Genomic DNA, 16,486 nt, shown 5'->3' with positions numbered 1-16,486 from the left:
TGGTCAGGATAAGTCGTATGACATTTTTATTGGACTCTGTCAGGTCTAGAGTGAATCAACTGGTCAGTGCGTCTTTGTGACGGTGTACATGCGTCTCTCACACACGCGATAGATATTGTGTGTGTCTTCTCTCTGAGGCAGTCCAGAGTGATTTGTTCAGTGACTGTGTGGCCTCGTCTCTCCCTGTAGGAGTGAAGTCTATTTCTGTTCTTTGTCTGACATCAAATAGAGTCAGGTTGCGGGAAGTACTGTGACAACTTCACACAGCTATGTCTGTGTGTGAGGCAACTTCTCTTGACACTTCTACACACACACTCTGTATTATCTCTTCATCCGTCTCTCCATCTAAACACCTCTTTTTTTTCTTCTCTCTATCAGACATCCGTCTTCTCCATCTCTCTCTCTCTGCTCACTCTTTCACATCTTCTATTCTGTCCCTCCTTTCTTTGGCCTTTCTCCCTCTGTCACTCTCATAGTAACGAAGTGAGATGGATGGTGAGAATCTGACAACCCACCTCGCTCCTCGTCTCACTGCTCAGAGATCCCGTCTCTCTTCCTCCCCTTATATCTGTCTCTCTGTTTCTCTGATCTGGTTACCACAGGAGACTGACAACCCCCCAGTGTTACCTGCAGCCCATCAGATCACTATCTATTCTGTGTAGAAAGGAGTTCCTTCCCCTTTCCACTTATTGAGCTTCTCTGTTGCAAGCCAGACGTTGTCTAGCGGGCACAGAGGGGGAGCTGAAGGTATTGAACTGTGTGGTGTATCTACCTGTCTGCTGAGCCCTGCTCTTAACACACCGCAGGGCCACAGTGACAGGTGCACAGTGACAGGGCCACAGTGACGGGCACAAATATGGTGCTGTGGGTCAGCTCCATGGAGAGGCCTGATTCATGTCCATGTGCAGAGGAGTTTCTGTGAGCAGTGTGTGTGACATACGAGAGCAATGAGCAGCCTGGGACCTTAGTAACACACACACACACACACCCAGCAATATTAGAGCTCTCATCTTTTACCACCGTGGCTCCTTGGGCGTAGCAGCACTATATTGGTTTAGCTGTACTTTAGTGTGTGTCTGGTCTGGGAGTCTCTAGTCTTCTATCATCTGTAGCCCCATGCCTCTATTCTACAATTTATCTCTGTATTACAGGGCCTGTCCTTTATCCTCCATAGGCCCACTACAAGGATGTGGCCAAAATGGATCCCTATGTAGTGTGTCCCACATTCCCTATGTAGTGCACTACTTTAGACCAGAAATGGGCTCTGGTCAAATGTAGTGCTCTACATAGGGAATAGGTTGCGATTTGGGACACAGGCCATGTGATGTATGGAGCTGTTCCATTTCTATATCTGTTTCTGTGCTACATGGTCAGTCTAGTGTCTGAGGTTTTCTGTGGCCAGGTTTGTCTGGTCGTTTACCCTGCTGCTGTCCCGGTGTGGTAATACCTCTTCATATCAGCCTCTCTCAGCTCTCCTCTTCCCTAGTCAATCACTGTTCATAGTGTGTCTGTGGAACAATGCATTGGGTTGCCTTCTAGTGTGTGTTTGTTGGGGTGTGTGTTTACCTGTGTGTGTGGCTTTGACACTGCCTGGCTACTGGTGTAATGTGATGTACCTTTTGTAGCATGTGTGGTTCACATACAGATGTGTGACAATTTATGTGGTTGGAGGATTTTGTATAATGTGTGTGCGCGGCTGCTGCGTTCAGTGCTGTGTGTGTGTGTGTGTGCGCGGCTGCTGCTGGATTCAATGTGTGTGTGTGTGTCTGCTTGCATTCAATGTGTGTCTGCTCAGTGTGTGTAGGCAGTCTATTTGACTTGATGAGCCAGGCATTGTATTAAGCAGGTTGAGCTGCAGGGGGAATTTTGTAACAGTTGACCGGTTTCACAGAGTCATTTGTGTGGAGGAGAGAGCGGAATAAGAGAACGATGGGAGGGAGAAGGGGCACAAGTGGTTAAGGGTGATCAGTGAGAGACGAGTGCTGTTGAAAAGCCATGGAGGAGAAAAAGCGAGGGGAAAAGAGAGAACAACAGCTGGAAGAGCCAGAGGGAGCAGAGATGACACTGCCTCCATCATTCCTTCTCTCCCTCCTTCCTTGTCCTTCATCCATGGGCCCTGAGCCTGTCTGTAGTGTATAGCCCCACTCCTCATTACGCTCTCTCAACCTTAAAGCTCACAGGCATGATGGGATGGAGGAGGGCTTTTAAAATGCAACAAGAAAAGCTCCTTTATGTAACTGCTGCTGGAGCTTTGTCAGGGAGTTGTGTGTGTGTGTGGGTTGATAGTACTGTGTTGAACTCTCTGCTGACATCATACTAACATCCACAGAGACTAGTTTCACTGGGCTCTCTGCAACTTGAGGTGCTGTACAATAACCAGGCCTATAGCCTGTCTCTGAGGCGAAGTCTCCATGCCTGTCCCCTATAGCTCTGGCTGTCCTGTCCACCCTGTATCCCCTATTGCCCCTGTCTCCTTCACTGACTCCCCCCTCCTCTCCCTATCCACCCTCCTCTGTTCTCTCCCTCCTCACTTCATCCCTCCTGTCTCTTTGTGGTAGTAATGTTTTTGTACAGTGATGACAACCAGGGTCATAGCTAGCCTGCCACCACATCCAGCGGTGAAGCTGCGAGACACACACACACTGGTGTTTCGTGACATTTTACAGCAAAATGATTCATCCATGTTGACATTCAGCCTTATGAATAATATTCATGATCTATACAGCATAGGCATGTTACACACAAGCGTGTACACACACACACACGCTTCTGCAGGCGGTGGGGAGAGCATGTCACAGCCAAGACATGTCACACACACACACACAGTATGCATATACACAAGTTACTGGTCACTAGAGATGTTCTTCCACTATACAATGGATAGACGACTGTAGATCTGTAGTCCGATAGATGAATAATTGGACTCATATAACCTTTGTTCTCTTTCATTCTGTATTCTGAAAGACTTTACCCCCCAGGGTTTTATTTAATTCAGATTTTTAATCAGCCAGACATTTTGGAATTAATATTTCAGTCAAATTTTTCTCTGTTTTCAGTAACACCCTTTTCCTTCAGGCATTGGACCTTTTGTGAAGTCTGGTATGATGACAGTTGTTTTTGAAAGGAGCTGAAGGTTTATTGTTGTGTATTGAAAAGAGAACAAATGAGTTGGAGTGAGTTAAGATGATGGGTTTCGGTGCAGGTGAACATTCCTTGGTGTCATATAGCAGAGGGTGAAGGGAGACTGTCTTTCTGTCAAACGGGTTGGTGGCATTTCATTTGTGACAGTGGACACTGTTGTCTATGGCATGTATGCTAAGTCAACCAGCCTAATATTGCTTAATAGTCTACTGACTGGTGTGTTTCACAGAGGAAGTGGTTGATCTATACATTTCTGTCACCTGCTAGAGTCAGCTCTGTCACCTTAGACAGTTCTGTCACCTGCTACCAGGGGTGGGCAATTCCAGTCCTTGAGGGCCTGACTGGTGTCACAGTTTTGCCCCAGCTAACACACCTGACTCCAATAATCACCTAATCATGATCTTCTGTTTAGAATGCAATTTGATTAATCAGCTGTGTTTGCTAGGGATGGAGAAAAAGTGTGACACCAATCAGGCCCTCGAGGACTGGAGTTGTCCACCCCTTTGCTAGACAGCTCTGTCACCTGCTCGACAGCTCTGTCACCTGCTCGACAGCTCTGTCACCTGCTCGACAGCTCTGTCACCTGCTCGACAGCTCTGTCACCTGCTCGACAGCTCTGTCATCTAGAGGAAACACTGATGGTCCTGATACAGGCGTCTCAGAGACCGGTGTGTTGTTCAACTCCAGTTGAGCTGGTAGAGCAGAGACAGAGGGACCTGATACAGGTCTAACAGGCGTGTCTGTGTCTAGAAGAAAGATGGGTATCTGTCACCTAGAGTAGACACACATCTATCTGATACACATCTATCTGATATTGTCGTGTGTGTGTCGCCTGCAGGAAGTGTTGAACATCAACAAGCCTTTGATAGATTACACAGAGAACAATGCCAGTATCTGCTCCTGTTCAGGTGACTGCTGTTGTGTACACAGCAGGGTTGGGATCAATTCAGTTTCAATGCAGTCAATCCAGGAAGTGAACTGAAATTCAAGAACTGCACACTTGTCATAGAAAGTAAATGGAAACTTTTCAATGATTGAATTGAAATGGAAGTTGCCCCAACCCTGGTACACAGACCAAAAGATGGTTGAGCGTTGTGAGATGTTGAGAACAGACAGAATACCGGCCCAGGCGAAGACAGTTGGAGTAGAAGGGAAGTCACTGCCCATCTAGGTGTGTAATAGCTGCTATTTCTGCCTCATCCTTCACAATGAGTAGCCTCCATTCCCTTAGCAGCAGATCAAAAACACTCACATCAGCTCTGTTCCATCCTTCTGACTCTGTGTTGTTACACAGGTACCTTTCTTCCCCACACACACTCCTGTCTCTCCGTGTGTGTGTTCTCTCTCCTCTCGCCGTGTCTAACGCAGTCTGACACACAGAAGCGTACACACACACACACTACTTCAGGAGGATTGGGCTGGTGTAAAGCTGCCAAGAAATCAATCCTCTCTCCCTCTTCTTCCACTCTCTTCTGTTCTCTGAGCTCTGTATTAAATATGTAGAGCCCTGTGCTGTGCTGGGTGTTTAAGGGCTAGTGTAGTGTGGACCAGTATAAGAGACTGAGGGTATGTAGTGTGTCTCTTTAGGGAACACTGATATAACTCCCCTCAACACACCTCTCAATGACTGGTGTGTGTGTATACATAAGCATTTACAATAAGGAGTGTAGTGTGTTACTGTAGACACACACACACACACACACACACACAATGACTTAGTGTGCTCTGGTGAACACTTACATTGACTGGTATGCACTCATAAACACTGACTAGTGTCTATAGTAAAATGATCATAATGTGAAAAACAACCAGCAGCATTGCAGTTTGACACACTCAAACCTGCGCACCTGGTACCCACTACCATACTCTGTTCAAAGGCACTTTCATATTGTGTCTTGCTCATTCACCCTCTGAATGACACGTCTCGAGGCTTTAAAATCCTTCTTTAACCTGTCTCCTCCACTTCATCTACTCTGATTTGAAGTGCATTTAACAGGTGACATCAATATAGGGAAAAATAGGGAAAAAAGCAATTCATCCCCTGCTGATTTTGTACGTTTGCCCACTGACGAAGAAATTATCAGTCTATAATTTTAATGGTAGGTTTATTTGAACAGTGAGAGACAGAGTAACAACAAAAAAGCCAGAAAAACGCATGTCAAAAATGTTACAAAATGATTTGCATTTTAATGAGGGTAATAAGTATTTCACCCCTCTGCAAAGCATGACTTAGTACTTGGTGGCAAAACCCTTGTTGGCAGAGGTCAGACGTTTCTTGTAGTTGGCCATCAGGTTTGCACACATCTCAGGAGGGATTTTGTCCCACTCCTCTTTGCAGATCTTCTGCAAGTCATTAAGGTTTTGAGGCTGACGTTTAGCAACTCGAACCTTCAGCTCCCTCCACAGATTTTCTATGGGATTAAGGTCTGGAGACTGGCTAGGCCACTCCAGGACCTTAATGTGCTTCTTCTTGAGCCACTTCTTTGTTGCCTTGGCTGTGTGTTTTGGGTCATTGTCATGCTGGAATACCCATCCACGACCCATTTTCAATGCCATGGCTGAGGGGAGGTTCTCACCTAAGATTTGACGGTACATGGCCCCGTCCATCGTCCCTTTGATGCGGTGAAGTTGTCCTGTCCCCTTAGCAGAAAAACACCCTCAAAGCATAATGTTTCCACCTCCATGTTTGACGGTGGGGATGGTGTTCTTGGGGTCATAGGCAGCATTCCTCCTCCTCCAAACACGGCGAGTTGAGTTGATGCCAAAGAGCTCCATTTTTGGTCTCATCTGACCACAACACTTTCACCCAGTTGTCCTCTGAATCATTCAGATGTTCATTGGCAAACTTCAGACGGGCATGTATATGTGCTTTCTTGAGCAGGGGGCCCTTGCGGGCGCTGCAGGATTTCAGTCCTTCACGGCGTAGTGTGTTACCAATTGTTTTCTTGGTGACTATGGTCCCTGCTGCCTTGAGATCATTGACGAGATCCTCCCGTGTAGTTCTGGGCTGATTCCTCACCGTTCTCATGATCATTGCAACTTCACGAGGTGAGAATCTTGCATGGAGCCCCAGGCCAAGGGAGATTGACAGTTCTTTGTGTTTCTTCCATTTGCGAATAATCACGCCAACTGTTGTCACCTTCTCACCAAGCTGCTTGGCGATGGTCTTGTAGCCCATTCCAGCCTTGTGTAGGTCTACAATCTTGTTCCCTGACATCCTTGGAGAGCTCTTTGGTCTTGGCCATGGTGGAGAGTTTGGAATCTGATTGATTGCTTCTGTGGACAGGTGTCTTTTTATACAGGTAACAAACTGAGATTAGGAGCACTCCCTTTAAGAGTGTGCTCCTAATCTCAGATCGTTACCTGTATAAAAGACACCTGGGAGCCAGAAATCTTTCTGATTGAGAGGGGGTCAAATACTTATTTCCCTCATTAAAATGCTAATGAATTTATAACATTTTTGACATGCGTTTTTCTGGATTTGTTTGTTGTTATTCTGTCTCTCACTGTTCAAATAAACCTACCATTAAAATTAGACTGATCATTTCTTCGTCAGTGGGCAAACGTACAAAATCAGCAGGGGATCAAATACTTTTTTGCCTCACTGTAAGTGACCATAGATTTCACCTGGATTCAGCTGGTCAGTCCGTCATGGAAAGAGCGGGTGTTCCTAATGTTTTGGACACTCTGTGTGTGTGTGTGTGTGTGTGTGTGTGTGTGTGTGTGTGTGTGTGTGTGTGTGTCTTTCTGTATTGTGTTGACTGTCATGTTGAGCGTCATTATAGCGTGCAACCAGTGTTTGTGTCATGTCTTTCACGCAGGACTGGCCTGGTGTTCCACACTGCATCAAGTTTCCTTCACTGCTACCTATTGATTACCTCACACACTCTGCTCCTCGCCCACTGCAATTTATTTATGTCCACTCACCCACTTTATACTTTGCTGTTGCTATTGAACTGTCTATCTCTGACACCACACACACACACTGAGAGGTGGGAGAGATGGAGGAGCATGATATAGCTAACTGTATGTTGAGATTCTGATGAAATGTGACATAAAAATGATTATCTGAGAGAGACAGACTTGATGCAGTGTGTTAGATGCTGTATGAAGGATCATTATGTGCCCATGGGGTTGTCTGTCTGGAGGATATTGTCTAATGCCTTTTGATGCATGTAGTTTGATATTCTTCATCTGTGACATGCGGGGGTGGGTGTGCATGTGTAAATGTGACTATTAGCATCCATATGCATGCATTGTGTGTGTCTGTCATCCTGTATGATTGTGTTTTTGTAACACACTAAATGTGTGCATGCTTTTGTAGTATGCTATGTGTAATGTTGGTGTTAAGGACAGACACTGAAGAACACACATCTATAGCAACACCATAGTAGGTGGTAATGACTTCCATCACAGGAGGCTGCTGAGGGGAGGACGGCTCATAATAATTGCCGGAACGGAGCAAATGGAATGACATCAAACAACTGGAGACCATGTGTTTGATACCATTCCACAGATTCCGCTCCAGTCACTACCACAAGCCTGTCCTCCCCAATGAAGGTCCCACCAACCTCCTGTGACTTCCATGTATGATCAGCACAAGGCTCCCACAACCTCGAACACCTCCCAGGGAACACAGTAGACGTGAGAGGAACTATATATAACTGTGGTTCTGGTTTGCATTGTGATTCCACACCCACAGGGCCATTAGATGTCCATGCAAATAACGTGTGCAAAATTGAATGTGTATGTTACTTGCACTGTAACCCTGCATAATCAACAACAAACTAAACCTAGTCACTGAAGCTCGCCACATAACGATAAGTCCTTTTTTCCGACTTGCAAAATCTTACCCTCATGGCCTATTCTATTCCATTGTTTATATGCCCAATAGTTCACCATGGCAGAGGAGAATTGTCTTAATGAGCGTTTAAATCCGAATGGAGAGCTGGAGCTGGGCCTGTGCCCTTCTGGCTGTGCAGATTCTCTTGAGGGTCATCGGATGAAAGGGGGAGAGAATGCAACTGGAAAGCGGGGCCATTATGGCTCCCCGTTCTGTTAATCAGTCTCTTATTCGAGGTAGTCTACTGGAGACGGCCCCCCCAATTAGCCGCCTGCTGTGGCCGAGGATACATCTCAGTAGCCTGAAGTCATCTCCTCTCTTTCCTCCATCTCTACTGACATTGAACAAATATAGCTATAAGTGATATTAAAATCTAGCAAGGCATCCTCCTCGATATTGCTTTGACCTAACACAGCCTAACCTGAGACCAGCACATTGTTAGTAGAGGAAACCGTAGTGGAAATGTTAGTTTGTCTCACCTCAATCCCCTCTCAGTAGGAGGCTGTGCTCTGGGCTGGGATCCCTCTGTGCATGGCGGAGTAGTGCTCCAGTAGTTAATGAAGTGGATGTTCTCCCAGGCAGAAGGTCACAGGGCAGGTAAACAGACCAATGGGTGACAGACTAGGCCCCAGGGAGGGAGAGGGAGGTTAGGGATAGTTCACATGATGACACACTAGCTAACTGAGGTGACCTGGGTTCTTATAGTACAACGCCTAGTTATCCGGACTGGACTGTGTGTGTGCATGCCTTGTTATGGACCTGCCAGCTGCAACCTGTGTATGTTCTCTCTTGCTGGGATGAACAGCTATTTGGTGTGGTTGTGGGTTGGTGTGTGTTGCCCTTGGACTACTACAGCCTGCCTAGTCCTATTCCTACCCCTATTAAACCTTCTCAGCTGGACTGGAAAGCTACATTTGGGTAATGCAGCAGGCCTGCTCCATGCTGGCTGGACCCAGCCACCTCTGTTCCAGTGTAAAGTGGACTGTAAATATTGACGCAGAGACAGCGAGAGGGGAGCCTCGACCTTGTCAGAGAGAGGGTATGAGGGTGGGAGAGAAATACCCTGCCTTCTCCCAGGGCGCCTGTTGGTGCCTTAATGCACCATGGCAGGGAGCACACTGTCTCCCTGCAGAGAGAGGGGGAGATCAACGTCAAATACTCACACACCCACACTCAATTGTATGCATACACACGGTCTTTCCTGCTGTCACACACACACACACAGGCTTGGTGTCCCTGACATCTGTTTAATCGCAGATAGTGTAAATGCATGGGGCCAGCTCTGGAATCACCCTAGATGAATACTGGGCCTGTCTGACCGACTACAGCTTCAGTACAGCACCAGTCCCAGGCAGGCAGGCAGCAGCCAACAGCAGGAGACTATAGGCAACAGCAGTCCACATAGTACTACTGTAGTAGTGTTGATGGTAGTTATATTGTGTATAGTGTGTTTATTATTAGCAGCAGTAATATAAGATTAGCATACTTGAAGAGGCAGTTTCCAAAGTGAACTGAATTCCTCTCCATCACCCCGTCTCTCCCATTCATCTCCTCTCCTCTATCACTGTATGCCCCTGTTCTTCTCTCCCTCTCTCTCCCACACACACCTCCAATCTGTGTGATTATGTATGCGGCGCCTGGTTACCAGGATACAGGGTCGCTAGGGAGCGAGGTGTGTGTGTTGGGCTGAATGGATGTTGGTAATGTAACACTGCTAAGCCTTTAGGATCTAAGGGCTAGAGTTCTCCTCTCCCTGACTGAGCAATGGGATTACTTTAGCTCTCTCTTCATCCTCATCTTTATCTCTATCAGTGCTGATCAATCTGTCTAGACCTAATCTGTAACCCCATCATCTGGGGTCAATGGAACCGTGTTTGTCTCGTGTACGTTGATGCTCAAACTTAAGTCAACAAAAAAACAATACAGGTGGATTTTATGATCAGCAACAATAGGATTGTTTGGCCAATGAATTACCCTTTAAACTGTTTGGGTCAATTACTTTTATAGCTGAGGTATAATAAATGTTTAGCTCTGGGAGCAGAGGTGTGTGTGTGTGGGGGGGGCAGGTAGGGTAATAAAACAGGCTTATCTCTGCTCGTTAGGAGATTAAAGATGCAGAGCTGGAGACGCTACAGATTTGGGCTGCCATATTAAGGAGAGATAAACGAGCGCTTCCCAAACGAAGGCAGCAGTGGAGGATAGCAGGATGGGAGAGGCAGGGAGAAGTGCAGCTAGACCAGGTCAGCCAGCCCGTGGTCATATGGGCCTGTTGGCTGGGGAAGCATGTTAACCTTAATCCCAGTTGGGAGAGGCAGACTGGTATCACCGAGAGAGGTAAGCAGGCAGGCCGCACCGAGAGAGGTAAGCCAGCAGGCAGAGCGAGATGTTACACTCTGTTTCCTGATCAGCCAGTCTCTCAGCCCGGAAAATCCCCCAGCAATCATCTAGAGACTGCTTAATTATGCACCAGCTATCTTATGCAGCAGTGCTCCAGTCTTGTAGAACTTTGGCAGAATTAGCAGTATTTTTTTTTATATTTTAAAACTCTAGCAGTATTTTAGACCATACCTCACATTGAGAATACCGGTAGAATCCTTGATAATACACCAAGAGTGGATAAACCCTGGCTCAATCTGTGGGTGGGGGTGTGAGTGAGTGGGAGGGTATGGGGCATGCAGCATACCACAGAGAATTGTGGGTGTGTATAAATGTTGGTGTGAGTGACAGGGATATTGGATAGTATACAAGATGGCCCTGCCAGCTGGACTCTGCTCAGTGTGTGCGCACGCACCCGTTTGGCAAAATTTACGGAGCCCTGCCTGTCCTTGTCGGAGGGCAGCGGAGCGCGGCGCCAGCTGAGAGACACAGCGGGCATGCTCGGGCCGTCTGGGAGATTTCGTTAGAGCGAGACATGGCTGGCATCCACCACAGATAGAGAGGGCATGATCTCTATTCACCACTGCTGGAGTCACTCAGACAGCGGCTGCATCTCAATACTCTAAAGTGGCTTCCTCTCCTTTATCTGAACTGATCTGAAAAGAAAATACCCTAATAAATAATGCTTACCAGATAAAGCTGTCACCGGTCTAGTTTATTCCCTATCAGTAAAAAGGAGATGAGGGGAGGAAATCATTTTGGAGGGAGGAAAAGTTTCAGGTTTTATTAGTCGTATGTACAGGATACACATGGTATGTACACTGTCCAACTAAATTGTTACTTGCAGGTTCCTTCTTGACAATGCAACAACAACAAGAAATATAATATAAGAAGACGAACATAAACGGCTCAGTAGAATAGAATAAACATTTTAGCATCAGTATAATACAGGAAGGTACAATTTATAGTACAATATTTGCACATGAATCAGGGAAGGAGGGATTGGGGTCAAGTGAGGGATGGTGGAGTTAAGATGGCGCAAGAAAGCACTATAGACAAAAAAGGAGCATGGATATAGCTAGATACATAGTCGACGACCATGGGAGTGATGAAGAGCAAAGAGGGGACGGAACGTGAGGTAGTGAAGATTATTAGTACTTCAGAGCCGCTGTTATGGAGACACAGCACTGCCATGTGGACAACAGGTTGTATTACACCATAATCGCCTAGTAACACTCTCTTCTAACTCCTATAACTGGACTACTGCTATGGTGTAAATCTTTGTCTCATAAGACCTATTACACATGCCATGTTCTGCACAATAATGACTTTATACATGTCAGGGTGAACTACTCTGAGATCATTTTATGAAATTATCATTTAATATTGGGGCGACAGGTAGCCTAGTGGTTAGAGCGTTGGGCCAGTAACCGAAAAAATAAAGGTTAAATAAATAAAAGAAATTGACAGTTTTCATAGTTTCACTGCGAAACCAAAGTGTTTTTATTTTATTTACATGTGGTCTAATTGAAAACAACTACTATTTACATGTGAAAAGGTCATTAGATGCGCCATTGTTTACATTACAGAGCGTTGCTATAAGATCATCAGTACCACAGTCATAATTATAAGCCTAACAACATTCAATCAGGGGCCAACCAATTACTTTCCCTGTGTAAATCTCCTCCAATTAGCTGAGCTCCTCATTGCCCTTTAACACTCCCTCATTAGCATAATCCACTGGGCAATGATGGGGAGGGTGCGGGGATGGGTCACACTGTGTGTGTGTGTGTGTTCCTATCTTATTGTTAGTATTGGTACTTGTGGTCATGGTTCATTAGAGGAAGGTACTACAGTCATTATGTCTGATTGTCTGCCTCCCCACGTGACTGTAGTCTACACTAATGTAGACCTTCTGTAAAGGCAGACACACACTTTCTCTGCATCTCGGCTTGCTCTCACACACACGTTCACACTTTCTCTATACCTCTCTCATCCACATACACTTTCTTTGCACCTCTCTCTCACACACACACACACACACACACACACACACACACACACACACACACACACCATTGACTGTAGTTAGGCCTACTTCATTACTTGGATTATATTTTGAATTCCGCTTTCAGAACCTTTCACCACAAATGAACTGATGTTGTGTAATGAAATGCACTGTAGGGTTATTCCTGTGCATGTGGGACTACTCCAGCATGTGAATGTTATCACTACTCTTGTTAATGTTCTCTCTTTTCTCTCCCTCTTTGTACTTATCCCCTTTTACCTCCCTTCTATTCTTTGTCTTCCTTCCTATCTCACTTTTTGTCTCATCTACTGTATTTTCTCATCTCTCCCTGTCTCTCTCTGTAGGTACTCGACTGCCAGTGAAGGGTTCCACTACAGGCGCTGTTATAGGAGGGCTCATTGGGTTGGTTCTGCTGCTGGCCATTATCGGCAGTGTTGTGGTCTTGGTCCGCAAAAAGCGCAGCCAGCACAATGGAGAGTGAGTGTTTGTGTCTCTGTCACTCATACTAAGTGATCATCCTTACTGTCTGTTTTGATTCCTTCCTTTCTCTCTTTCTCAGTGGTCCACCCAAGTACAAGCCCCCTCCCCCTAAGAAGCAGCAGACCACCACTACCAGCAGCTCTTCTGATACGGTGAGGGATGCTGGCTAGCCATAACACTTTTAGACTTGCTGTGATGGCCCCTCAATTTGTATTTTACAACACCACAACATGTTTTTATCAACATTGTTAAATGATAAAGAAGATTATGCTGATTCGGGAAAAAGCCTCCATCTGAAATATGTTTTCAAATCAAAATCAAATGTTATTAGTCACATGCGCCGAATACAACAGGTGTAGTAGACCTTACAGTGAAATGCTTACTTACGAGCCCCTAACCAACAATGCAGTTTAAAAAAATGCGGATAAGAATAATAGATAAAAGTAACAAGTAATTAAAGAGCAGCAGTAAAATAACAGTAGCGAGACTATATACAGGGGGTACACGGTACAGAGTCAATGTGCGGGGGCACCGGTTAGTTGAGGTAATATGCACATGTAGGTAGAGTAAAGTGACTATGTATAGATGACAACAGAGAGTGGCAGTGGTGTAAAGGGTGGGGGGGCACTGCAAATAGTCTGGGTAGCCATTTGACTAGATGTTCAGGAGTCTTATGGCTTGGGGGTGGAACTGTTTAGAAGCCTCTTGGACCTAGTTTTACCCAAACTCAGAGTACATGAGAATAATCCTGTGTGTGCGTGCGCATCTGCAGCTGAACACCAGTCGAGACCCTGTGGAGAGAAAGGACGGATCCATGGACCACCTGTACTACGCTCCCCAGGATGCCGAGCCCAGCACGGTAAGAACACAGCCATACATGGGGTGCATCTCTCAATAGTCCTTCTCTCCTGACTCCTTTCCTCAATCTTCAGACATAAAACGACCTGGACGGGTAAAAGCAAATTCCCAGCTGCCCTCCTTGATATTGCTTCCACCTGGCCTGTGTTTTCCTATCAGTAAAGATGGAGTGAATGGAGACCAGGAGAGGAAGCCACTGTAGACCATCAAGATACATTCAGCTCTGTAGTTTTGGCTTATAAAGTGACTCAAGCCAACTCTTAGTTCATTATCTATATCATACATCCTGGTAAAGGATTCATGAAACAAAAATAAATCAATCATTTAACATCTACTTATGATCATTAATTCATCAGTTACTCAACATGATTGCCCTATTTACATGAGAACGTGTAGGAAAATGAAGGGTATGGAGGTCTGCTATGTGAATAGAAGCTGTTACACTGAACATGCTATAAATAGAAACATATATTTTTAATACTGTAGCAACCATTGCCTTGGTAAGCTAGTTGCAATTCCCCCCCTGTGATTTAACCCTATTGGAGCAGTGGTTAGCAAGTTTGCCCATGGGCTAGAAGACCTGGGTTCAAGACTCTCAAAAGGTGTTGCTCTGTCGCAGTTTGTTCACTGATGCAAGGGTCAATACAATACTATGAAGACTCCATTGGTTGTCCTTATTTTTACATGACTAAGATTTGATCTTTCCCACCAGGACCTGGATGCGTACAGTGATGAGGAATACAATGGTGATGTGGAGGAGCTGCGCTATGCTGGGGCCCCTTCTGGCTGGGATGAACCCAGGCTGAACGAAGTCCCGCCCCCGTACGCCCCCAACCAGTACAAGCCCAATGATTACCATGACAACGAGGAGGACCACCCCCCTGCCGCCGGAGCGACTCGTGGAGAGAGCTTTGTGTCCCAGGCCATGTTTGTGTGAAGACGGGAGACATTGGAAGTGTGTGTGGGACTAAACCTGTTTGTACGTGAAGAACATCGGACACTGGATGTGTGTCTAAGGGGATCGCTGCAGTGTGTGATGGTTGTAGTCATAGCCATTCAATCAGTATCTCCAATCTAGAATTTTCCATTGTGAACTAAAGTGAGTGAATGTATTGGGTTCTAATAACGGGAATCATGTTTTTTAAAGGGGGATCCACTTTACCGTTAAAATGCTGTGTAAGTCAGACACAACATAAAACAACACTAACTTGTATAGCGGTTGGTTGAAACTCCTTTGCATGTTGTGGTTAAAGTCCCATGTGTACAGTAAGTGTGTGAGATTGTTTAATAGGCACAGATCCAGGGCCAGCTTACCCTCTTTGAATCCTACCCATTACCATTAGGGGATAACGCAACACTGACCCTGGATCAGATCAGTGTGTATTGATAGCTCCATCATACTGTGGAATGTAGATGGGCTCTGGGGTCAGGAGACTGGTAGTAGGATGATGTTGCCTATAGACACTGGTGTAAGGTCAGTTGTGTGTTTTACTCCCTAAGGATTATGTTTAAGATTTTACATAATGTAATCTGATCCTAGGTCTGTGTCTAAGATACAATTCTGGATTCCTGGAGCCCAATACAAGCCATAAGAGAGGGACAATCAATTGCCTGAACAAAAATCTAACAATGTAAGTTACTGACAATCTTGTATATATAAAAAGGAAATCGCTGTTATCTTTTAACATTGACGTGTCTAAACATTGATTTGTGCCTGTTCACTCAGGATTTAAAAGCTCTATTCACATGCTCTACCACAGTATGTTGGTTACAGAAGGTACTACGTAAGCCTACTGTTGGAATGTCCAATATTGTCAGGGTCAAGGTTTTTATACAATTTCAGGGTCTTCTTCTCTATACAATCACTTAATTGTTAAACCAGATGTGCCTATTTTTGTAGCGTGTCAGATTATAAAATGTGAATCAAACAGAATTATGAATGATTTATTGTCATGCTTTGGGACAGATGGAATTTATCTGTTTTTACTGTGCTATGTATGTTTTTAAAGCAAAGCCTGATGCGCTGGTTACTTGATGATTTTTAATTCATTAAACATTGAAACTGTGTATCCAGTGTGGGCAGATCATTCTAAAGTTATGGTCAGTATTGCTGCGGTCACATTGTCTCATCTTGCTTAATGTTTTTTGTTTCATCTGATGAGTTGGGGAGTTAGTGGAAGTACATAGGAGTCCAGAAGGGTGAACTCTGAGGCTTGAGAAAACGGTTAGTGCTATCCGGAATCCTTGGGACATCCCTAACCTTAACCGTTTTATATTTCAACTTCAATGGCTTAACGTCAGAGTTGGGACGTCCCAATGATCCCGTTTAGACTTTTCCCTGAGAATTCCTGTAAAGAGGCTGTCCACTCCACCCTATAGGCCTAGAAATCTATAGCTTCCTCTCAACCAGCGGTATAAAACATCCTCCTTTAGCCCTGTAACTAACCTGTTGTAATGATGCTCAGCAAGAACGTCTGCCTGGGTGCCAGTACATTCCCACTTTATATAATGTTTTGTATTTGTATCATGTTACTTTGACACATAACTAGTCAATACAGAGGATGTACAGAACACAGAGAAAGAGACTTGTTACAGCTTTACACTTCAATAACAGTTGAACTGCCGAACAAACTGGTAAGGATTCAGTCTGTACCTGTGTCGGCAGGATCGCCCTGCAGTTTGGAGCCAATGATCAAAGGTTTGGGTCGGTGAAGTAATCTGAAAGAGAGAACATATGTTAATTGTTGGTAGTTCTAAGT

The 16,486-nt window shown here is 45.2% G+C and overlaps 1 protein-coding gene across 1 annotated transcript in view; it reads left to right on the top strand.

The window, feature by feature from the left end:
* Positions 1–15,794, top strand: part of si:ch73-22o12.1 (nectin-2) — a 77,380-nt gene extending 61,586 nt beyond the window's left edge. The window contains exons 7-10 of the mRNA XM_029742888.1: positions 12,734–12,866; positions 12,949–13,021; positions 13,642–13,728; positions 14,440–15,794. Coding sequence (XP_029598748.1) covers positions 12,734–12,866; positions 12,949–13,021; positions 13,642–13,728; positions 14,440–14,664 — 518 coding nt within the window. The 3' untranslated portion in view covers positions 14,665–15,794. The remainder of the gene's footprint in view (positions 1–12,733; positions 12,867–12,948; positions 13,022–13,641; positions 13,729–14,439) is intronic.
* Positions 15,795–16,486: the final 692 nt, after the last annotated feature.

Source organism: Salmo trutta, chromosome 3, assembly GCF_901001165.1.
Source record: "Salmo trutta chromosome 3, fSalTru1.1, whole genome shotgun sequence".
Lineage (NCBI taxonomy): Eukaryota > Metazoa > Chordata > Actinopteri > Salmoniformes > Salmonidae > Salmo > Salmo trutta.
The sequence above is the reverse complement of the archived record's forward strand: the minus strand, read 5'-3'. Positions and strand labels throughout refer to the sequence as shown.